Raw genomic sequence first — 24,577 nt, forward strand, 5'->3', positions numbered from 1 at the left:
AAGGGGAGTAGGATTAGATGCAGGCTTGGAATCCAGGCCCTTAAATGTTTGCTTCTGAATGGCAGGAGGACCCCCGGAACAACACCTGGGGGGGGGGGTGTACAGAAATATACAACTTAATGGATGGGTGTACAATTGCTTGCGGCTGAAATTGCTGCTCCTCAGAAATGGTGCCATAGTTTGTTCTTTTTGCTTAATTTTGCCATGCTTTTGTTTCTTCTGCACAACTGGGCTTTCTGCTCTGCAGAATCTGACCCATTCCAAGCATATGAATGTGTTTCTTTGACACAGAGGGAAATTGGCACGTTCAAATTGCTGTTTCCTACTCATCAATTATCTTTTAACTTTTATTTTTTGTATATTTACTGCAGTGATAAAGTTCAGTCACTCTTCTATGCCCATCACACACGGCAGCTTATCTCTTGTGGAGCAGATGGAGGAATCGTTGTCTGGAATATGGATGTTGAGAGGCAGGAGGTACATACTCAGTTCTTCTCCTTTATCTGGTCAGGGAAATGACAGCTTTTTCAGTATTGAATATTTTTGAGAGTACACTGAAGGCCAGTTTTCCCAAACGTCTCTCTTTGAACTTGATCACAACTTGGGTTCATATAGCACTTTTTTCTATTGGGTACATCTGTTTATCCACTAATATTTTTAGCATTAAATGGGCATTACTTAAGGGTTGTAGGTGTGACACATTGCGCAGGGAGGGAGGGATGTTTTTGCAGACATCTTCTGAATATGGAGGGTTCATTTTAGTGATTATGGCTAATAGCTGCTGATACACCCATCCTCCCTGAATTTATCTAATCCCCTTATAAAGTCATCCAAGCCGGTGGCCCACATCACATCTTGGGGCATCAGATTTCAAAAGTTAATTATCAACTCAGTGAAGAAGTGCTTACCCGTTTTGCATCTACTGCCAATCACAGAATTTTTAGAGTTGGAAGGGACCACGGGGTCATCTAGTCCAGCCCCCTGCAATGCAGGAATTTCACCCAACAAGGGACTTGAACCCACAACCATGAGTTTAAGAGTCTCATGCTCTACCAACAGCTTGTTGGGTAATCCCAAATTTTAGTAGTATGAGAGGAAGAAAATTGTATCTCAGGATCATGCCTAATTTTTATAAATCCCTCTGTTGCTGCACTCAGGTGATTTTTAACAAAAGGCCTTGTGGGTCAGTTAGTGTCTTAAACATAGGCAGTTCTAGGAATTTGTACATATTTCTTCCTAGGAATGAGTTTCGTTGTGGAATGCCTTTTCTATTACAGACATGAATTTCCAATCTCGAAACATTAAATGCCGTTACTCTTAAGAATTTCTCTGTTGTTATTATAGTATTGCCTGATACAGATTTGCGGCAGACCTTTCTGCTCAGCTATGTTTTGAACCTGGGGTGGGGCAAGTGGTAAGCAATATTTAACCGGGTTAAACAAGCTTGCTTTGAACGAAGACTAGAGCCAGTAATTGGAAAATGGCTCTTTCATCTAAAAAATGTCAGCCATGTATTTATTTCCAGATTTTGTATCCTGCACTTTAGACAGATCCATGGTGGCATACACTAACAACAAGAGGCAATAAAACTAAAAAGCACCTCCTATATTCAAAAAACAGATCACAGATGAATCAAAATCCCCAAACAGTCTGAACCTGGTGCTGGCTTGATCCATTTCTGGGAATACAAAGTCCCCACTAGGTTTCTAACAATAGATCATGTTCCTTGTTTTGAAAAAGCAGGTGCAAAAGGCTCTTAACTTTCAGCTACAGGCTAGTTTCCAACCTGTGGAAAGTTCTGCTGCTGTAGTTAGAAAAACAAAGGTTTTGTTTTGCCTCACACAAACGGCAAGTTTCTGTTTTGCCCTGAATGACTTCCCTGCTGAGTTGTACATGTCATTCCAGTCTTGCACCATTAAGGATGGCAGAACTAGTTCCTGTTAGACAGAACAATGCTTTGCAGGGCATTGTAGTTACGGTCTATAATCCTAGACATAAACAGTCACTGGACTGGAATGACTACTTCTGTTAAATTTTAATTTGATCTGTATGGAATCCGTCTCTTGGAATAGAACTTGGTTTTATAAAAAAAATCTCTGTGCCTATTTATCAAAGCTGTGTCTCACGATTATGGAGATGCACTTGGTAATGAACAGATGGCGCTTGAGTCCAGTGTCCAGGTGTAGATTTTCTGTCTCGTGTGTCCCTGTATCTCAGGGGTGGGGAAAACCTTCATATTGAAGGCTGTGTTCCCTTATGAGCAACCTCTGGAGGGCCAGAAGTAAAAATGGGTGCAACTAGAAGTAAATGTGGATGCAGCAACAGACCTGTTCGGTGTGCTACCTTCCAACCCCATGTCAGAGGTTTCTGTCTCCATATATACGTACCTGTGTATACAGTCCCTGTATTCAATTTCCACCCAGGTGAGCAGCAGACATTTCCGCAGTCAAAGTACACAGTCCATCCTGGCACTTATGGAGGGCACAGAGCAGATTTGCTGAAGGATACAGCCAGGAGAGAGGGGATATGGCCTGAGCAGTATTCCTGAGATATAAGGTCAGATAGTGAGTGGCCAGGGTACCACGTTCAGCCCCCAGGCCTGAAATTCCCCACCCCTGACAATGGGATTCTCTTAGCCTTCTACTTTATAAGACTGATAAAGGTAAAGGGGCCCCTGACCATTAGGTCCAGTCGTGGCCGACTCTGGGGTTGCGGCACTCATCTCGCTTTCTTGGCCGAGGGAGCTGGTGTACAGCTTCTGGGTCATGTGGCCAGCATGACTAAGCCGCTTCTGGCAAACCAGAGCAGCACACGGAAATGCCGTTTACCTTCCCGCCAGAGCGGTACCTATTTATCTACTTGCACTTTGATGTGCTTTCAAACTGCTAGGTTGGCAGGAGCAGGGACTGAGCAACGGGAGCTCACCCCGTCGAGGGGATTCAAACTGCCGACCTTCTGATCGGCAAGTCGTAAGCTCTGTGGTTTAGACCACAGCGCCACCAGCATCCCATATAAGACTGATAGTCAGCTTGAAATGGGCTTACAGATGGGTCAGGCTGTCAGCAAGCAAAGATTCTGATGTAAAAGACCAGCTATTCTGCAAAGATGTGTTGAACCAGGGCATGGGGAACTGGTCCAGTTTGTATCCAAATATAAGGCATTTTCCTTTTAGGCAGTAGACGGAGGAAAGCAGTGTCTCTGTATACTCTCTCATTTCATGCGTAGACTGACCAAATGGAGGAGGAAGCAGTATTGCGGCCAGTGACCCCATCCCTGATCCCAAGCAGGTCATGCAAAAGGGCAGAATGGGTCCTATAGGCATAACATCTACATGCATGACTGGGAACTTTGACATGCGCTGGTTTCCCAATGTACGCAAGTGAGACCCTGTATAGCTACACGTGTACACATGCCGCCCATTCTTATTGCCAGCTGAACATGCAGACTGGGTCAGCTAATGAGGTGGCCCTCCCTCTCTGCATTCAGTGTGAAAATGAAATTAAGGTGAGAATGGGGCTTAGGATTTCAAAGGGTTTCTTTTTGTTGGCACTCTGGCTCTTCACCAGGTTTGAGTTTATTAAAAGTGCCCTTTTGTGAAGCTGAGAGTGTCTCCTTCTGATGGGAACCCGCTTTTCAGGATCAGGGACTCTGTCTGAGAGTTGCTTATAATTAAATGCATTTAATTTAGCCACACCATTCTCAACTCAGGGTGAGACTGTATTATCCTGGCAAAAGAGATGTTTGCTGGTTAATAGCAATGTGTGGGGTAAAAAGTCACTTGACAGAAGAGAAATTACAGGTTGGAAAGGAAATGCTTAATGCTTCGCCTGCTACCAGTCCTTTGCCAAGCCAGTTTTTCTCTTGTTAGCTTATGTTCTGTTCTCAGAGCATGCTGGGGGAAGGTTTCATGGAGAAATGGACAAGGAATGCAAAGCATTAAGACACCCTTTTCTGCCCACTAGTGCTCCCCTGTCATTAGTAAACACAGTGTTGGGAAACCATGTTTGCCCTGTAACATCTTGCCTATCAGGCTAGGTAAACTCTGCAAAATAAGAAAATATGTATAAAATTTGCTAAAAGTACTATAATGTGGAATTTCTTGGCTGCACAGTAGAAGCAGCCCCATAGTGGAGTGTTAGCTTGGACGTCGTAAGAGGCCCTAATCCTGTTACAGTTTTGATCTGTATATAGAATCCACTTGCTGCTGGACTTGATGCTTTTTCCATCTTCATTCTTGCATTAGACGCCTGAATGGCTGGATAGCGACTCTTGTCAAAAGTGTGATCAGCCGTTCTTCTGGAACTTCAAACAAATGTGGGATTGCAAGAAAATAGGCCTTAGACAGGTATGTGGTACGCTGCTCCTTACATAATTGAAGGCACACTCCTGTTTTCACTTGATCAGTGTCCTATCTACATTAAATAGTGAACTCATTCACCTAATGTGGATCCTTATATAGCCCAAACCGCCAAGATGAGAGTATCACTAGGCTTGAGTGAAATCCAAGGTTTGCAAAAAGAAGCCTATGGAAATGAATCTGTACAAATTACCGTATTTTTCGCACGATTGGACGCACCGGACCATAGGACGCACCTAGTTTTCAGGGGGGGGGAATCAAGGAAAAAATATGATTCCCCTGCCCCCCCCCCCGGCAGCTCTGGGAGCAGTGGACAGGCTCCACGCAGTGGTGGAATTCCCCCACCTCCTAGAAAAGCCAGCAAAGCCGCGCAGTCCCTTTAAAGAGCGCACGGCATTTGCCTGCTTTTGCGGGAGGTGGGGAAATTCCCCCATCTCCTGCAAAAGCCCACAGGAGGGTTGGAGGGTTGGTTGAAAGCACTGCTTTCCCCACCGCCGGCCTCGAAGCCGGGTTGGAGAGTAGCGGGAAGGCGTCGCTCGCCTTCCCGCTGCCCCCCAATCTCTGGGGATGGCCATGGGGGAAGCGCTGCTTTCCCCACCGCCAGCCTCCAACCCGGGTTGGAGAGTAGCGGGAAGGCGTCGCTCGCCTTCCCGCTGCCCCCCAATCTCTGGGGCTGGCCATGGGGGAAGCGCTGCTTTCCCCGCCGCCAGCCTCCAACCCAGGTTGGAGAGTAGCGGGAAGGCGTCGCTCGCCTTCCCGCTGCCCCCCAATCTCTGGGGCTGGCCATGGGAGAAGCGCTGCTTTCCCCACCGCCAGCCTCGAAGCCGGGTTGGAGAGTAGCGGGAAGGCGTCACTCGCCTTCCCGCTGCCCCCCAATCTCTGGGGCTGGCCATGGGGGAAGTGCTGCTTTCCCCCACCGCCAGCCTCAAAGAGCAGACTCTCCTGGCTTCAGCGGAAGCAACGCGAAGCCTCCGGAGTGCAGGCTTCGGAGGCTTTGCCTTGCTATCGCTGAAGCCAGGGAGCCTGCATTCGCTCCATAGGACGCACACACATTTCTCCTTCATTTTTGGAGGGGAAAAAGTGCGTCCTATAGAGCGAAAAATACGGTAGTTAAAATGGGACTGGTGTAGATAAGGACCTTTCCCACTGAAATAATGTAATATTTTCAAACCCAGGTGTTTGTGGTGGATTTCTCAGTTCATGTTAGGGCCAGCCCAAGACATATTGGCACGTGAGGTGAACCACAGAATAGTGCCCCTCTTTCCGCCAGGGAAGGAGGGGGGGTGTTAAGATCTTCATTGGGATCTGCTGCCGCTGTGGATCCTGAGTTGGTTGCCTCGCTTTGCCTCATGGGTGGGCCCTGCTCCCTGTACATAAAATATGGATGTCATCAAGAAAGGGGTATCAGGGGGATAATAGAATACCTTGCCCTTTGAAGAAAATAGTGTGGGCTTTGTTCAGCTGTGTGGGGAGCTGCTGGAGAAAGGTGAAATAATCCATTGTTCAAACTTACACACGTTTTATTTGCCTTCTGATCATGTTACTTAGCATGCAAGCCTGTAGGTAAACTTATTATCAGTGTATTATTACCACCAATAATGAATTGTTAGGGTTGAAGCATTCAAATAAATGAGAAGGCTGCAGTTATAAGTCAAATGTGATTTGTCATAATTGGAAGGTTTTGGGAACTGTTTTGCCACAAGTTTTCATTTTGCTGATTTTCTGGCTTTCAAGGGCACTTGATCCTATGTTGAGATAGGATTACAGTCTAGAAAAAAATAAGTGGTTTTTTTTAAGGCAAGCAATGTCTCTTGCAGAAATAGTGGCTTTGTGCTATGAAATGCTGGTTTAGATACAGTTGGAGCTATAAACAGTTTCACCTTTTTCCTCCTCCTCCAGAATAGGTTGCTAATTCTTGATCCAGATTGACAAATCTTACAAAATACCCTTGTAACTCCCTTTTGTAGGATAAGCTACAACATGTAAACAAATATGTCTGGCATTGTTCGTTCATCTCGTCCACGTTGCGCTTCGCTGTGTTTTTAATTTCAGCATCATTGCCGGAAGTGCGGGAAAGCAGTATGTGGCAAGTGCAGTTCAAAGCGCTCTTCCATTCCACTGATGGGGTTCGAATTTGATGTGAGAGTCTGTGATAGTTGTTACGAATCAATAACAGATGAGGAGTAAGTAGCAGCCCCTGGTCCTCTCCCCTCCTTCCTTGTGGTCTACCTATCCTGCCTTCTACACATCCATGACAAAACATTCCAGTTTCTGTGGGAAACTGATATTGCAACAGACTAAATGTTGGAAATTCTCTTCTCCAAGCCTTAAGAATTATGTGTCCACAGTGATGCTCCCTCAGAGCAATGCAGACATGAGAAATCAACTTACTAATAGATTCCACCACCCTTTCTAAAGCAGAGCTTCTGCTTCACTCATTGTTTGCTCTTCCCTCAGGCGTGCTCCCACAGCCACTTTCCATGACAGCAAACACAATGTCGTCCATGTACACTTTGATGCAACACGAGGGTGGCTCCTGACATCTGGGACAGACAAAGTTATTAAGGTAAGTACTGCCTGGTGGGATTTATAGGTATGCCCCCTATATCTCAAAGAGGGATGCGGGTGGCGCTGTGGGTTAAACCACAGAGCCTAGGACTTGCCGATCAGAAGGTCGGCAGTTCGAATCCCCGCGACGGGGTGAGCTCCCATTGCTCGGTCCCTGCTCCTGCCAACCTAGCAGTTCGAAAGCACGTCAAAGTGCAAGTAGATAAATAGGTACCACTCTAGAGGGAAGGTAAACGGCATTTCCGTGCGCTGCTCTGGTTCGCCAGAAGCGGCTCAGTCATGCTGGCCACATGACCCGGAAGCTGTATGCCGGCTCCCTCGGCCAAGAAAGCGAGATGAGCCCAGAGTCAGTCACAACTGGACCTAATGGTCAGGGGTCCCTTTACCTTTTCTTGCTATTTATAATTTCAAGGGCCCTGTGACTGGTCAGAGCTCACCCACTGAGCTTCATGACTGAGTGGGGATTTTTCAACCCTGATCTCTTGGTTCCTAGTACAACACTAACCACTATACTACACTGGCTTCTTACAGTACTTCTGCTATGGGGCAGCTATCTAAATTAAGTAAAGGTAAAGGGACCCCTGACCGTTAAGTCCAGTTGCGGACAACCCTGGGGTTGCGGCGCTCATCTCGCTTTATTGGCTGAGGGAGCCGATGTTTGTCCAGACAGTTTTTCTGGGTCATGTGGCCAGCATGACAACTAAGCTGCTTCTGGCAAAACCAGAGCAGCGCACGGAAACACCGTTTACCTTCTTGCCAGAGCAGTACCTATTTATCTACTTGCACTTTGACATGCTTTCGAACTGCTAGGTTGGCAGGAGCAGGGACCGAGCAACGGGAGCTCATCCCGTCGTGGGGATTCAAACCACCAACCTTCTGATCGGCAAGCCCTAGGCTCTGTGGTTTAGACCACAGCGCCACCCGCGTCCCTAAATTAAGTAGGAAAATACATATGGGGAAAGTAAAATGTCATTTAGAGAAGGAACTTTTATTTGAGTTTGTTTTAGTTTGAGTTTGTTTTATTCTGGATTGCTTTATTTGATGTTTTAATGTGAGATTTTTATTTAAAATATAAAGTGGTATAAAAATGAATAATAATTCCATGGGGGGGAATGGTGCCCAGACATTCTGTTGTGGTGACCACAGCCTAGGTTTAAGGTGGCATTTGGCAATTAGCTTATATATCTGATTTTCTAACACTTTTGTGAAGAGGCAGACCGCATGCCACCCTACTTTGGGTTTATCTGTCCCTCACTGGGTTCTACCCTGTCCGCTGTCGACTTGTTAGAACTAGCCACAAATAATGCAGTAAATCACACCTGAATCTCTTCTCACTGTCCACATTTGTATCTTTTTAACAGTTGTGGGATATGACACCTGTAGTATCTTGATGCATCGGTGAAATACAAAGCAGCATTTCTGAAGAAGGGATTCTTAATGTACTGCAGAAGATGAAGCAAGCTGTGTGGCGACTGTTAACTTCCGGATGGTTTTTCAAGTGACGTACTAGATCCAGGGTGAACACTTGCACCAAACACTCTACTTCTTTGTTCTCAAAATGCAAGAAATATTTTTTTAAACTTAACAACTATACAATCTGGCTCTGCTCAGCCATTTGGAACTTGTCTGGGGAGTCTGTGTGCGGTGCGGTTTGTGTTTCATGTTCTCTGTCGACTTGTGCTGTTTGGCGTGGAGGAATTCTTGCAAATGTGAGTAGCATTCTGCAATATTAGGTTGGAGAGGCTGAATCTGCTCTTAGGGGCTAAAAGAAAAGCAAAGGATTCCTCTTTCTATCTTTCCCAGCAGAGTCATTGAGCAAGAACCTTAACAGTAAAGGTTGTCTTTGCAACGGCATTCTAGCAAATGGTACTGTGGGTTGTGAGGGGGAGGAAAAGTTAGACAACGTCCAGTCTTTTTCATTGCATAGCCAAGAGAAGTGCTTGTTTACAAACTTCAGAATTTGTTGCTAAACTATTTTTCAGGCTTGACCCACGAGCATAGAAACCAGTTCAAACTGAGGGCTGCATAAAATAGTTTTATGCAATTGCCATACCTTGGCAGTGTGGAAATATTCTTGTTTAGCTGGACCAGTGATACCTGAACCTTTTTTTTTTAGAAGGCAGGGTGAGAATTATGCTAGTGTTACTGGGCATGGTTTGAAACTAACTATTTCATTCCTGCCACCTCTCTGGCAGGATGTGTTTTTAAAATTGCTGATAACTGTGATTTGTTTCTAATTCTCAATGTTGCCCCCCTCCCCAAATTAATGTGGTTTAATTTCATATTTTGTTTTGCTGCCTTTTTCAAAAAGTAAATTGCTGAAATAAAAACTTCCTTTCATAGCATCTGGTATAAGAGACTCATCTATTTTCTAAACCTCTGCCATTTATTTTAATTTTCTTCCAAACTGGGAAGATCCTCCTACAGGGAAACTCCCACTCACCTTTCTCTGCTGGGATTTTTGAAAGCAGTGTGCAAATATATGTTAACTTCATTCACAGCAAGAAGACTGTATGCTGACTGCCAAGTGATACCAAATATATGAGCTTTATCTACATAAGAAACTATGCAAAGTACTGCCAACTTAAATATGACTTATTTTATACAATTCATACAGATGTCTATATGAACTTAAATGTAGCTGTCCGTCCTTCAAAAAAGGATGCCCTGGAACAAACATAATGCTTTTTCAAACATTAGGTTTTAATTAGATTTTTCTTGCAGGAAAACTTCAGAAGTGCAAACCAAAATACAATTTCAAAAATGTTTAGACTCTAGCAAATTTATAATTCTGCAGAGGTTGGATGACCACCTGTCGTGTATAATCTTGTATTCCTGCACTGCAGGGGAGTTGGACTAGATGACCCTTGGGATCCCTTCCAACTCCACAATTCTGAGATTCCAGAAGGTGGGCTGTTTCATACTTGTTGTGGCACAGTGGGCATTCTTGATGCATAATAATTACATAAAAAGGTATTAGCACCTTGAGAGATTTTTAGAAAATAGATACTGTGCTCCCACTGGAATGTTAATAATACAAGCACTAACCATCACAGCATCTCATCCCCAAGTATTTGTGATTTTTAAAAAGAACAAATGGGAAATGGCTAATAAACAGAAGTTACAGCATGACAGGAAGGAAATGCAAGTAGGCATACAAATAATACTCTGTGCTCCATAATCAAATCTTTTGCAAACTAAAGTATGCCTACAGTTGTCTTGATTGAAACCTAGCTTCAATGAAATTGCAGCCCAAGTGTTTTCAACTTTTTTTCTAGAAATCATTCCAGAAACTACAATTCTATCGGGAGGAAATTTTCAAGATGCAAAGCATGTCAAAACAGAATCACTGCATTTTTAACAGTGCCTTTCTTCCTGCCCTATAATAAAGCATGTTATTGGCTTATACTCACTTGCACATATTATAGCTTTCCAATTGCATATTGTCAAGAGGTCACTAGTTCAGTACACACTGTTAATGCTTCTAGACTCTAATGATTATCTGGGTTTAAACTTTTGTGAGAGCTCTTCCAGACACTGCATCAGTTTTGCTTCATCACCCGGTGAAGATTTGGTCTGGGCAAGTGGCAAGTGGGTTGGAACAGGCTGCCGGTCTGGAAACAAAAGGGCAAAATAAGTTATTTCAACAATCAAGAACCCGAGTTCTTGAACCTGCTTTTCTGACCTTCCCATCAGTGAGCTGAAGGGAGGACAGAGCTTGCAGGAATGTAAATGTTCATAAAGTTAGGTAAGCACGACAAAACCAGGTTTCCACAATATATATTCAGTAGGGAGTTGCAGCCAATCCTAGCCCTGTACAGTTTGTATATGAGTTCAATGTGTTCATTTTTTTAGGTTTACCCTGTTTGGTTTATATATATTACTAGGGACAGCTTATTCTGTCCTTCTCTATTATTATACCGCGTTCAATGATACATTAACTCCCTTACCTTGGAAGAACTGCCCGCTTGCTTGCTTGCCTGCTTCATGAGAGACTGCAAGCCATACCACCGTGTCTGCCCCCTGGTCCGCTGTCCGCAATCTATTCTTCATTTTCTCGTAGAAATCTGGCATAGATGACCTCACTGCTGCAAGGTGACAGTTGAGATAAGCATAAATAACAGCTTCCCGACAAACACATGCCTACCAATAATTAGGCTGTTTGACTGCTACTACCCTAATCTTGGGCTCTGCTACATCTTCGGTCTACAAAAAGCCCTTGGACATTTCTTCCTACAAACCTTAACACTCCATATGATTTTACGCTACCAGACTCTCTTCTTCCTCACACTTCCTAAGCACTTGGATAACACAGAGCCCTTTAAACACACTTAATGAAGTGTGCTTGAAGTTCTGCATGGGCACAAGTTACCTGCAAGGCGGCAGGAATTCTCCAAAGCAGCTAAACCAAGGATGAGGCAAAAGAAATGCAAAAGTTCAAAGAGAAACAGGAATAATAAGAGTGTGCCACTTCTCCTTCCTATTTCTCCCATCCCCTTCATATAATAGCAAAAGATACTCTCTGTTTAGCTCTGGGGTGAATGTTGGACTCTTAACTCCTATCAGTCCCAGACAACAATTGGGAATGATGCAGCTTGTAGTCCAGTAACAGCTAGAGAGGCCCACAGGTGCCCCACTCCCAATTTAGTCAAAGAGATTAAATATTTCTGCTCAGCAACAAGTACCTGGTGTATCTGCCCAGCCAGGATGCATAGAAGAAAAGTGAACACTGGGATGTGCTTTAGCCCACTGTTCTGTCATGACCACTTGCTGTCTCTAGGATACGACAAAAGGCATAAAACTGAAAAAAGATCAATAGGCCATTAGTCTGGCATCTTCATATTCAGTATTGACTTACGCAGCGCGGTTATTTCTTCCTTTGGAAGCGCAGCACTGCAGCTAGCCTGTGCCCTGCCTTCTTTGTGTGTGACAACAGGGCAGGTTTCTATTTCTATTCCAGTTTTAGATGAGAGAAGGGCAAAGGAGCTCTCATGTATAGCCCTCATTGCGCACTCACTACTCAAGACACACACTAGGCCAGAAGAGCACCTCTGAAATCTGGTCTGCTTCAAGCAAAGCAGGAAAAATGAATTACCATTCCAAGAGGGTGATGCAAAGGTACAGTAATGACATTTTCTCCTGCCTTCAAGCAAGTGGAGAATGACCACCCAGTTGGTACTGTCCAATAAAGTCATTGTCGTCCCCCCAAAATCTTACACCTGAAACCAGGGTGGAAAAATGCTTTTCAAAAAGCAAGTTTCTCTTAATTAATAACTAGTTAACATTAAATAATATCTGGACTTTAGAATCTCCAAACTGAACAATGCCTCTATGAGATACAGTGAGTTAAAGGAGTCTTTTCTATGTAAATAAAGACCCAACTTGACAAGTGTATAATAGTCCCAATAGCTCAACTGTTATGGGTGCTGGTTGTAAGACAAGACTTTACATAGAGTATTTTAAAGAATTATCTATAGAAAGAGCAAGCAAAGTACATAAAATGTATAGTATGACAAAAATACAGGACTGCAAAGCAGCTACGTAGTCTGTGGCTGTTCGTTCAAGAACTACAGATCCTACCTTATTCTGCGCATAGACCATTGTCCCATCAAATGCCACATTCTCTGATTGCAAGTTTGATACATCTAGTTTCTGAACTAACATTCCTCCTGAGGAGACAGTGATCTGCAAAATAAAATAAACAAACCAAAGGAACTATGAAATCCTTATCCACAAGTAGACTTGTCTTTACATGCAACTTGGATAGATAATCACAATGACAATGTAAGTTTAGCAGTTCACTTAAAGCACGGGTGGGAAACCTGTGGCCCTCTAGATGTTGGATCCCAGCTGCATTCAGCCTCAGCCAGCATGGGATGATGAGACATATAGTCCAACAACATCTAGTGCCACAAGCCCCCCACCCAAGGAGTGGCAACTGAATGCTGAAATTCAGTCATCCACAATGCTGGCCGACTCCCTTGACAGCCCTGTTGGTTTCTATCTTGCCAACGGCCCTTTAAAAGTCACGCTGCAAGCGTGGATTAACTACTCAAATCAAACATTCCAAAGGTTCTTACACAAAATGCAACCACATCAATCATAACAGGCCAAATCTCTCTCTGTCTATGACACTGTTTCCCCTTGGAAATATATAACTGAACCGTTTATGCACCGCTGTTGGAAATAATTCATTTGTAAACTGGAATGGTAATTCTTTTAAACACTCAGTGGCTTCTGACACAACGGAAAACATTGCTTTCCCACTCAGGAGGACAAACACTGAAGGAGGCAATTAAACTGCTTCGCTTGCACCAAACATTTTGGATTGTGCAAATAAAACTGTTTCAGTGAAGCATGAAGGTACACATTAGCACCACGGCACCTCAACATTTGTGCCAGCATATGCAATGGTTTGTCGTGGTATTGAGTCAGGCGCTATATTAGTTTGTTCCCCAATTAAGATGCTATTAGCTGCAATGGGCCTCACCGTCCTCCTGTCCCTGGGTGGGTTGCCAGAGACTACAGAACATTTCATATCTCTTCCTCTGAAGACGGAGAGAGTGGTCCACTTGTAGTGAGGAAAATCATAATTGATAGGGCCCCTTTGCCCAACAGTAGAGCACCTACTTGCCCTGGGAGTTATGAATATTGAGAACAGGAATGACAATGAAAGGGACAGCCAAGTGCCCCCGAACTAAGACATACAAACTTACAACTCTAGGGTCATCTTCTCTTTCCAAGAGAGGTAGAAGGGCTGTTGTTAAAATATATGTACCTAGAAGATAAATAAAAAATGTTTAGCATGCATTACCTCCCACAAGTTGTTGGTTTGTTTTTTTTGTATATTTAATAAAACTTCACTCTCCTACCCTTCAGCTGGATGGATTGCTCCACATTTCACAAGGCTTTTAAAGAGAAGTAAAATAAAGAGCTCCGTTGCATCAGGACAAAGTCCATCTAGGTCAAGCACTCTATTCTCACTGCAGCAAACCAGATGCCCATGGGAAGTGCAGTAGAGCTCCTTCGGTTAGCAAAGGACACAGCATCAAAACTTTGTACTTGGACCATGAAGCACCCTCTTATTTGAGAGCACCATTCAAATAATGCACCAAGTTAAAAACCTGACATATGATTACTTAAAGGGAAAGGGACCCCTGACCGTTACGTCCAGTCGCAGACGACTCTGGGGTTGCGGCGCACATCTCACCTTAGTGGCCGAGGGAGCTAGGTTGGCAGGAGCAGGGACCGAGCAACGGGAGCTCACCCCATCGCAGGGATTCAAACCGCTGACCTTCTGATCGGCAAGCCCTAGGCTCTGTGGTTTAGACCACAGCACCATCCTCGTCCCAATATGATTACTTATTCAAGTACAATTCCATGCCCTAAAGCAGGATATTCTGTGTAAAACAGCAGCATACACCTGTTTAACCTGTTAATGTAAATTCCAGAGGTACATTTCACAACCAAGAAACTGAACTGCTCTCACCTACAGAGTTAAACCCAAGACCACCTTCCTTTAGTCTAAACCCACTGCTTCTTGTCTGACCCTCACTAGACAAGGAAGAAAACAATTTGAAAGTTATTTATGGCAATCCAATTCAATGGTATGTTATTTCTGTATGCATGTTTCTTCCTCTGTGTTGTTGCTTTTTAAAAGAGTTAACTGGATGTTCAATCTACAGTGGTACCTTGGGTTAAGTACAGTGGTACCTTGGGTTAAGTACTTAATTCATTCCGGAGGTCTGTTCTTAACCTGAAACTGTTTAGCTAATGGGGCCTCTTGCTGCTGCTGCTGTGCGATTTCTGTTCTCATCCTGAAGCAAAGTTCTTAACCTGAAGCACTATTTCTGGGTTAGCGGTGTCTATAACCTGAAGCGTATGTAACCCGAGGTACCACTGTACTTAATTCATTCCAGAGGTCCGTTCTTAACCTGAAACTGTTCTTAACCTGAACCACCACTTTAGCTAATGGGGTCTCCTGCTGCCGCGCTGCCAGAGCCCGATTTCTGTTCTTATCCTGAAGCAAAGTTCTTAATCCGAGGTACTATTTCTGGGTTAGCGGAATCTGTAACCTGAAGCGTATGTAACCCGAGGTCCACTGTATATGTGTTAGGAGGCCCTATTAGATAGTATAAACAATAGCCAAGCGTACTCAGGCATCAGAAGAACGCTTCAGAAATGCACAACCTCCACTTCCAGACAACGACAACTTCCCAGGAAAACTGCCCTACATACCCAAAGTATTTGTAGCAAAATTCTTTTCAAGCCCATCTTTCGTCAGTTCTCTTTGGTTTACCATGCAGCCTGCATTGTTGACCTACAAGAAGAAAATATAGTTAAAATATGTATCTGTGCTGTGTCGTAGTGGCAGAGCATGCGCTTTGAATATGCAGAAAGTTCTACGTTGAATTTGGTAGGACTGGAAACAACTCTCACCTGGAACCCTGAAGAGCCACTACCAGTCAGTCTAGATAACAGAATACTGTATACTGAGCAAGGTGGAGCAATGGCTTGAAAGGAATAAGGCAGCTTCACATTTATGGGAGTCAAAGCACTTTGCTGCATACAATACTTTCAAGAATGATAAATCTCAACTGTGCAGCGTTAAGCCGCCATATGAAAATGACGCTTGCACAGAAATTTAGAATTTCTGGCTACAGTGCTGGCAGTACAAAGAATATTACCTGTTTCTTGTTCAAGCAAGTAACTGCTAGTTACTAGATAGTGTCAATCGGTGTTAGAAACTGAGATGTGAAAGCTAGGAGCTAAATAGCACCTTAAACCTAGGTTATGGGCACCGCAATAGAATGTCTAGGTGCAATTTTTTTACAACAAGAATAAAGGTGAAGGTAAAGGGACCCCTGACCATTAGGTCCAGTCGTGGCAGACTCTGGGGTTGCGGCGCTCATCTCGCTTTATTGGACGAGGGAGCCGGCATACAGCTTCCGGATCATGTGGCCAGCATGACTAAGCCGCTTCTGGCGAACCAGAGCAGCACACGGAAACGCCATTTACCTTCCCGCCGGAGCGGTACCTATTTATCTACTTGCACTTTGACGTGCTTTCAAACTGCTAGCTTGGCAGGAGCAGAGACCGAGCAATGGGAGCTCACTCCGTTGCGGGGATTCGAACTGCCGACCTTCTGATCGGCAAGTCCTAGGCTCTGTGGCTTAACCCACAGCGCCACCCGCGTCCCTTATAACAAGAATACAAAGCTGAAAATGAATTAACTGCAGCTAAAATCTTATATTCATTTTTCACATAGTCTAGTCCTCATCTGAAGACTGCAAAAAACAAAGCCATACTTTCCCAGCCCGCCCGCCTAATATTCTTATGAGGGTCCCGTCTCAGGTTCTCAGAGAATAGCTGGAAGTGGGGAGGCAGAAAAAGGTCCTCCTTTCGTTCCAGCAGTGGCAGTTTTAAACTGAAAACTTAGGCACAGTACAGCTCCCACAGCTCAGAAACTGCTCGCATTATTGAAATTCCCTGTTGCGTAATGCACTTAGAACAATGGGAGTTTCAAACTCTGGTGTCAATGTTTGGCAGCCCACCAAATCCCTAGAGATAGGCTTCACTTTTAAGTTCCCAACTCACCAAGACGTTTAATCTGTGTTCATTCTTGAACCGTTCAGCAAATTCCCAAATTCCTTTGGGGTCAGACATGTCCAGAATATGGATAAAAACATTCTAGGAAAGGAGAAAAGAAGAGTTGTTAACCAAACCAAAAAAATTTCTACAACCAATTCAGTAGCTTTCTGCAGCATCACCTGGCTCCAAATCTTACATCCCAAGCACAGCTCAGTCACCCCACCACAAGATTGAAAGGGTTCATTTAACATGCTTTAACAACACTACATAATCAGATAGCAGGAACACAATATATCCATTTAGCCAAGCTGTATCTAAATCGCAGAGAGAATCTTTGAATATTTGTGGTTGACAGAGAAATCCAAGCAGCAAAAAATGCAGAACACAACATAGGGACTGTTTCATGTGTTGCGTAAGAAGTAACCTGGCAACTTACAGATGCTGCCCACAATGAGATTCATAGCTCCAGAAGCTATTTTTGACTCAAGATTCCATAGAAGGGAGAGGATAGAATGAAAGTCCATTTTTCTGATAATGTAGCTGCTGCTCACTGCAGTGACTACTTATTCCACAAATGCAAGTGCATACAAGGTAATCATGGTACCACTGTCTGAGACTCAGAGGTAAAGATTTTAATCTCAGCATCATGCAAAAATCATTGGGGGAAACATTGACTGTTTAAAGTAACATAACACTGCTTTAAATTACAGTATAGCACAGATGGATCCAAAGAGGGAGCACATTTTCTTAGTTTTAAGGCAGTTTTAATGCATAATTGACTGTTGCTCATTTGTGGAAATATTTGTCACTCCCTTAGATGCTGCAGCATCTATTTTTTAAAAAAGGATACTAATAATTTCTGGTGTTTTTTTTTTTTTAATCTTCCTTTTAGCTATGCACTAGAAATATCATCTGAGTCAACACATGGAATGAAAATCTCCATTTAGTTGATCCAGCTGTAACTGTGGTGGAACTTGAATACCAGGTTCCATATTCCAAAAAACAATAATTTTTTATTTCAAATTCCAGGAGTTGAAATACATCCAAACTTCCACAGAAACGGGCAGGATTTGTAGCACTATTCAGTGGTGGAAAATACAACCAAACAAAAGAAATGCAACTGGCCAACAGGCGAATTGCTCACAAAAACCTGTAGGGTTGGATCTTACTGAAATAAATGGACCTTAATTAGTCATTTCCATTAATTTGAAGGAATATATGAGTATGACTTACCGTATTTTTCGCTCTATAGGATGCACCCGACCATAGGACTCACCTTGTTTTAGAGGGGGAGAACAAGGGGAAAAAAAACTCCCCCTCTCTGCTCAGCGTCCCTTCAGCGAAGCGGCAGGAGAAACGGAACCCCTTCCATTTCTCCTCCTGCTTCGCTGAAGGGGCGCTGCGCAGCTCTCCTTCTCTTCTGAAGCCAGGAGAGTCTTGCTCTCCTGGCTTCAGGTGGCTATCCCTGAAGCCTTTGTTCCCGCTGCGCTCCGCAGGCTTCAGGTTCCTTTTGCTGAAGCCAGGAGAGTCTTGCTCTCCTGGCTTCAGTGAAAGCAACGCGAAGCCTCTGCCTCTACGCTTCGGAGGCTTCGCGTTGCTATCGCTGAAGCCAAGGAGCCTGCATTCTCTCCATAAGATGCACACACATTTCCCCTTAATTTTTGGAGGGGGGAAAGTGCGTCTTATAGAGCGAAAAATATGGTAGTTGGATGCAACATGTAATCTTTCCAATGACAAAGCATAGTAGAAAAAACATCCAAGGCCAACTTTTACCTGATTATCAGTTTCTGTTGTTATTTCTTTCTTAGCTTCCTCAGCTCTGTCTTTGTTTCGGCAAACTAGATGAACTAGTCCCCCTGAAAGAATTCAGAAACAATCAGTGAAAAGGACCATAGAACTATCTGCATGAAAGAAATACTCAAATCAAGTTTCCAAATAGCTTCATATCTGACAGAATGTTTAATCTGCGCAAATGCAGAGAATGCCTTTTTATAATTGAGAAGTTTTTGACAAATGGCAAATCTTCAGGCAGCTAAGGGCTGGATTCATCAATAATAATAATAATAATAATAATAATAATAATAATAATTTTTTATTTATACTCTGCCCTCCCCAGCCAAGGCCGGGCTCAGAGCGGCTTACAAGCAATAATAAAAACAAGTTGAATGATTACAACTTAAAAACAAAAATAAAATACATTAAAATATTGAAACATTAAAATATTAAAATGTAGCCTCATCGCAGGAGGAGAAGGAAAAGAAAAAAGAAAGAGAGGGAGGGAGGGAATCAAATTGGCTCCAAGCCAAAGGCCAGGCGGAACAACTCTGTCTTACAGGCCCTGTGGAAAGAAATCAGATCCTGCAGGGCCCTGGTCTCATGAGACAGAGCGTTCCACCAGGCTGGAGCCAGTGTTGAAAAGGCCCTGGCTCTGGTTGAAGCCAATCTAACTTCCTTAGGGCCCAGGACCTCTAGGGTGTTGCTATTTATGGACCTTGAGGCTCTCCGTGGGGCATACCGGGAGAGGCGGTCCCGTAGGTACGAGGGTCCTAGGCCGTGAAGGGCTTTAAAGATCAAAAGCAGCACCTTAAATCTGACCCTGTACTCCACCGGGAGCCAGTGCAGCTTGAAAAGCACTGGGTGAATATGCTCCCATGGCAGAGATCCCATGAGGAGCCTCGCTGCAGCATTCTGCACCCGCTGGAGTTTCTGGGACAGCTTCAAGGGCAGCCCCGCATAGAGCGAATTACAGTAGTCAAGCCTGAAGATGACCGTTGCATGGATCACTGTGGCCAGGTCGGGGCGGGAAAGGTAAGGGACCAACTGCTTGATGCGGCGAGGTGGAAAAAATGTCGCCTTGGCTGTTGCTGTAACTTGCGCCTCCATCTAATGAGCCCTGCTAGTGGAAACCTGGCAAGGGCTTCTGCTAGCACTATCAAGCTTTTCCTCCCCTCTTCTCCCACTCCCAATTGGTTCTTGAGGGCCCAGGATAATCCGCAGAACAGGAGGAGAGAGGAGGTGAGGGGGGGTCATTCTGCAGGTTACCTAAAATGTTTGTACTGATGGAACAATTGTCACAGTGCTATGCTGAATTCCTCTAAGTCCCTTAGCTATTTAGATGACAAACTTGAACAGCACCAGGGGCATACCTAGGGGTTGTCCAGGTTGGCCCTTGCCAAGGGCACAGGCCCTGGGGGTGAGAGGCAAAAATCATGCCTCTCCACTCTGGTTCAGCTCCTCTAGCAAGGATGCAAGGGATGCAGCGGCGCCAATGTCTCCTTACCAAGAGCGCCTAAGTACGCCTCCGAATAGCGACACTCTTACAGGGTCGCTTGAAATATTACCAGGTCTATATTCTTACATTCACTGGAAGCAACTGCTAAAATACAGTGCTAGTGGAGCAAGACAAGAAGATAATCTCCTGTCTTTGAACACCTGATCTTGGGGAGACTTGGCTCATATTGGCTCCACCCACCCCCACTTTTCCCACCCACCCTTTTTTCAGGAGGAAGACTCATGTGACTGGTCTCCAGACAACTTGACATGGGAGGTTAGGAATAGCAGAGAGAAAGAAAATGCGACACACTACTGCTCCATGCTATTTCAGCACTGGTGGCCATAGAAAAAATGAGAGTATTTTGCACACAACACCACCAAGAATGCTTTAAGCAGCTCACTCAGGGTTACTTGGTACTGTGGAGAGCTCTATAGACTATGTTGCTGCTTATGTAGGCAGCCTCCAGAATCCACACTGGGGCTAATTGGGGCTTTATCCGTATTATAATTCTCACGCTTGTAACAACTGCTATCTCCCTGAGCTTGGTGGCAGTCCTCTGCCATTGTGAAGCAGTTGGTTCACACGATATGTAAAGTAAGATGTAACAAGTAGGGTTGGTTTGGAGGTCCGCAGACCATGCTTATTTAAAGCATATTTTCAGAGCCTAGCTCTCAGAAGGCAAGCAAGCAGGCACATAGATAAAAACCAAGTTCTACGTAATTACAGCAAAGCCACCTGTTTAGCACTCATGACAATGCACTACTCCTTTCGATCCCCAGAGATTGCTACTGTTTTTAAAAGTCTTCCTTGAACAGAAGAACAGATAAACAAAGATGTGGCACTAAAAGGAAAAATGAAAGAAACTGCGGGAGCCAGTCTGCAACATGGGAGAAGGGCCTAGCCAGACTATTCAACTTGATAGATGTTGTGCAAAATTGTGAAGTCAGGTGGAAGCCGGGCTCACACCACAGGTGAAGAACTAGCTGTAACCACTCTCTTTAAATATTATGGTTTTCTTCCGCCTCTTCCCCACCCAGGTTTCTGTAGGCAGTTGTCAATACAGTGGTACCTCTAGTTACGGACTCAATCTGTTCTGGGGTGCCATTTGCACCCCGAAAAGTCTGCAACTAGAGCGCTGCTTCTGCGGACGCGCAAGGTGCGCAGAGCGCTTCTGCGCATGCACAAGACGCACAGAGCACTTCTGCGCATGCGGTGAAACCCGGAAGTATAAACTTCCAGGTTTGCCACGTTCGTATCCTGAAAAAACGCAACCGGAGACTGATGTTAACAAGAGGTACGACTGTACAACTGAGGAGAGAAAATAAGACCTCTTGTTTTGTATAAACTCAGCCTCAGATATAATCCCAATAGCAGCAGTATTGCTTCAACTTACCTCTTCGGGCTATCTCTTTTGCAGCCACCTTGCCAATGCCACTATTTCCTCCAGTGACCATGAAATGCCTTCCAGTTACATCTACCTCCAAGTCTTCTGGAACAAAGTGTTTGCTTGCCGATTCATAGCCACTCCTGCAGAAGTCAATGAAAACTCAGGTTCGGGAAGAATACTAGCTACATATTAAACAGGGGGGGACGGGACATTTTATTGAAAAGTTTTTGAATGTTTTATACATTTATAATATTACTCAATTCCTCCCTCTAAAGTGTATTTTTGTTGTAAACTATATAAAAAAAGATTGAATATATAACGCAAGCATTATTAGCAGCTGACTTTTCACAATGGTAGAGTAACTAGCAGAAAACAAAAGGTCTGGAATTTTAGCTTTACCAATACAGTAACTTTTATTTCTAACAACATACATTCAAGTACCGTATTGGCCCAAATATAAGCCACACCCAAATATAAGCCACACTTTAAAAATTGGAGGGGGGGAAAAGAAAAATATACCCTAATATAAGCTGCTCCCCTCCTTGCTGCTCCTGGCTGCATACTGGGCAGAGGGGCGGAGCGTGCTGTATTGTGAAGGCCTTTCCTCACCTTGGGGGAGGGGGGGCCTACACATGGGGCGAGCCATGTTTTGCAGTGCTCCTGGTGCTGTTTGCCCTGTGCTCCTGGCTGCATACTGTAAGGTTGCAAATATAAGCCGCACTTTAACTTTTCACGGTTGGAATTTGGGGGGAAAGTGAGGCTTCTATTCAGGCCAATACGGTAAAACAAAAACAACTTTCCTCTGCTGAAGCTTCCTGCATACAGTCCTCATGCAAAAGTGGCCCTGCAAGAACCCATCCTGGTAGTAGACCCTGCCCTCAACCTCTGCCCAGAGCCTGTTGCTGCCTGATCCTGCACCATCCCCAAGGAGACTCGCCTAGCAGCTAAAGAAGGTGCAAGGCGTAAACATTTCTCTTCAACCAGGCCTTTGGCTCATAAACATCCTATGGCCTTTTAATGTGTATGTGGGAGGCAGATAATTTGTTTGTTTTGCTGCTCTTCTACTACTACTACTACTACTACTACTACTACTACAATTTGCTTGTTTTGCTCTACTAGAATCATAGAATCATAGAATCATAGAGTTGGAAGAGACCACAAGGGCCATCGAGTCCAACCCCCTGCCAAGCAGGAACACCATCAGAGCACTCCTGACATATGGTTGTCAAGCCTCTGCTTAAAGACCTCCAAAGAAGGAGACTCCACCACACTCCTTGGCAGCAAACTCCACTGTCGAACAGCTCTTACTGTCAGGAAGTTCTTCCTAATGTTTAGGTGGAATCTTCTTTCTTGTAGTTTGGATCCATTGCTCCGTGTCCGCTTCTCTGGAGCAGCAGAAAACAACCTTTCTCCCTCCTCTATGTGACATCCTTTTATATATTTGAACATGGCTATCATATCACCCCTTAACCTCCTCTTCTCCAGGCTAAACATGCCCAGCTCCCTTAGCCGTTCCTCATAAGGCATCGTTTCCAGGCCTTTGACCATTTTGGCTGCCCTCCTCTGGACACGTTCCAGTTTGTCAGTGTCCTTCTTGAACTGTGGTGCCCAGAACTGGACACAGTACTCCAGGTGAGGTCTGACCAGAGCAGAATACAGTGGCACTATGACTTCCCTTGATCTAGATGCTATACTCCTATTGATGCAGCCCAGAATTGCATTGGCTTTTTTAGCTGCCGCGTCACACTGTTGGCTCATGTCAAGTTTGTGCTCAACCAAGACTCCTAGATCCTTTTCACATGTACTGCTCTCAAGCCAGGTGTCACCCATCTTGTATTTGTGCCTCTACTACTACTATTAAATTGATATACCGCTGTTTATCAAACAATCCCAGGGCGGTGTACAATATTAAAAACATAGAACGCCAATGATAAAAACAGAGTAACATCATAAAAAGCATGCTGGCAGGCAGCCACAGCCTAATAATAAAGTAAAGTCATAATAGCAGTTCTCTCCCCCACTTTCAGAGACCACAGATTACTTAATAGCCATAGCCTGGGTAAAGAGGAATGTTTTTGCTTGGCGCCTAAAGACATGTGATCTCTGGGGAGAGCATTCCACAATCAGAGAAAACTATGTATTTTTGTGTTTTCATTTTGTATTTTGATGTTGTGAACCGCCCTGTGATCTCTGGATAAAGGGCAGTATACAGAAGACGAAGACGAAGACGAAGACGAAGACGAAGAAGAAGAAGAAGAAGAAGAAGAAGAAGAAGGGTAGTTCAGTAGCCCCTGCTTGGTCATGTGAATGCAGCTACACACGTGTCTATCTAAAATCTTGCCCTGGGCGAGATTTTAACCGGGCAAGACTTGCTTCCTAGATGGCATCACCGCTTCCAACTGAATGCAAAAAAGTTATACAACGCTGCGAAACTGAGGGGGGTTTTAAGAAACCACGGCTGGGGCCAGCCTTAGGAGCAGCCTAGAGCCGAAACCCGGAACCTCGGGACAACTTTTAGTTAGGACTATTATTAATAAGAATTTATTAATAAGAATTGCAAAGGTGCGCCTCGTTCGCCTTGAACGCCTTTTAATACACACACCCCTCTCTCTCTGCCTCCCTCCGCCTGCGCCTCGCGGCGAACTGCCTCCTCGAACCGCGGCGAACCCAAAGGGGCTCGCGCGAACTTGGCGCCCAAGTCCCGCAAAAGGGGCTTTGGCGCCGCGCGCGGAAACGCCCCCTCCCCCCGTTACATAAAGTCCCCAAAGCGTGGGGCGGAGGAGGGGGAATGGGCTCGAATACGGGGCGACGGGGTGGGGTCCGTTTTCCCTCCATAAGCCAACGCCGTGGCGAAACGGCCATGGCAGCCCCCGCCTCTCTTTGCCCTTTCGGCTGGCTTGCGCCGCCTCACCCCGCCCGCTCCCTTACCGGCAGTAATGGCGCAGCCCCTTCACGAACCACACCGAGTTCCTGTACAGGGACATGGCGAGGGCCGCTCCCTCTCCGTCGCCCGGCTCCTCCGCTGGCGAAGAGGCGGCGCTCGGCGACGGAGCTGGACTTCGCCCGTGGCGGCGCTGCCTTGAGCTCCCGAGGGAGGGAGGAGGGCCGCCTCCCGGGCGGGTGTGTGAGAGGAATCCTTGTGTAACTCCCATCACACACAAAATGGCCGCGGCTGTGGTGGGAATTGTAGTTCCGCAACACCTGGAGTTTCCCCTCACTTCAAGCCACGCTCCCCTAGTCCTTGATTTTGGACTCCTCATGCAAAAAGCCTTGCTGTGGAAGCAAAACACAAATTTCAGTAATTTCACTGGGTTTCTGGTCAACGGTATAACACAAAAGTAACTCACATCTGGGAGGAAGGTTAAGTCCCATCGAAGCAATCAGTGCTTACTTCTGAGTA

The 24,577-nt window shown here is 44.9% G+C and overlaps 3 protein-coding genes across 5 annotated transcripts in view; 2 read left to right on the plus strand and 1 right to left on the minus strand.

Moving 5' to 3' along the window:
• The window catches only part of WDFY2 (WD repeat and FYVE domain containing 2), a 99,521-nt gene extending 90,251 nt beyond the window's left edge, over positions 1 to 9,270 (plus strand). For both annotated transcript variants that reach the window (XM_083606663.1, XM_083606662.1), the window contains exons 8-12: positions 372 to 477; positions 4,244 to 4,345; positions 6,410 to 6,540; positions 6,815 to 6,923; positions 8,287 to 9,270. In XM_083606663.1, the coding sequence (XP_083462789.1) occupies positions 372 to 477; positions 4,244 to 4,345; positions 6,410 to 6,540; positions 6,815 to 6,923; positions 8,287 to 8,316 (478 nt within the window). In that variant the 3' untranslated portion in view covers positions 8,317 to 9,270. The remainder of the gene's footprint in view (positions 1 to 371; positions 478 to 4,243; positions 4,346 to 6,409; positions 6,541 to 6,814; positions 6,924 to 8,286) is intronic.
• Positions 9,271 to 9,607: 337 nt separating this feature from the next.
• Positions 9,608 to 24,220, minus strand: DHRS12 (dehydrogenase/reductase 12; the record flags this gene model as incomplete). 2 transcript variants are annotated; one of them, XM_083606727.1, is made up of 13 exons in its annotated part: positions 9,608 to 10,539; positions 10,876 to 11,013; positions 11,611 to 11,701; positions 12,506 to 12,610; positions 13,642 to 13,703; positions 15,164 to 15,245; positions 16,523 to 16,615; positions 18,290 to 18,372; positions 21,184 to 21,317; positions 22,115 to 22,253; positions 23,027 to 23,367; positions 23,519 to 23,576; positions 24,106 to 24,220. In XM_083606727.1, the coding sequence occupies 9 exons, from the start codon at positions 21,242 to 21,244 to the stop codon at positions 10,424 to 10,426; spliced, it is 831 nt and encodes a 276-aa protein (XP_083462853.1). In that variant the 3' UTR covers positions 9,608 to 10,423. The 2 variants fall into 2 exon arrangements, with proteins under 2 accessions (XP_083462853.1, XP_083462852.1); XM_083606726.1 differs by lacking the exons at positions 22,115 to 22,253; positions 23,027 to 23,367; positions 23,519 to 23,576 and having other exon boundaries at positions 24,106 to 24,161.
• The window catches only part of VPS36 (vacuolar protein sorting 36 homolog), a gene marked incomplete at its 5' end in the record, with an annotated part of 180,141 nt that continues 179,677 nt past the window's right edge, over positions 24,114 to 24,577 (plus strand). Inside the window, one exon of the mRNA XM_083606648.1 lies at positions 24,114 to 24,219. Coding sequence (XP_083462774.1) covers positions 24,114 to 24,219 — 106 coding nt within the window. The remainder of the gene's footprint in view (positions 24,220 to 24,577) is intronic.

Source organism: Podarcis filfolensis, assembly GCF_964270895.1.
Source record: "Podarcis filfolensis genome assembly, chromosome: 3".
Classification (NCBI taxonomy): domain Eukaryota; kingdom Metazoa; phylum Chordata; class Lepidosauria; order Squamata; family Lacertidae; genus Podarcis; species Podarcis filfolensis.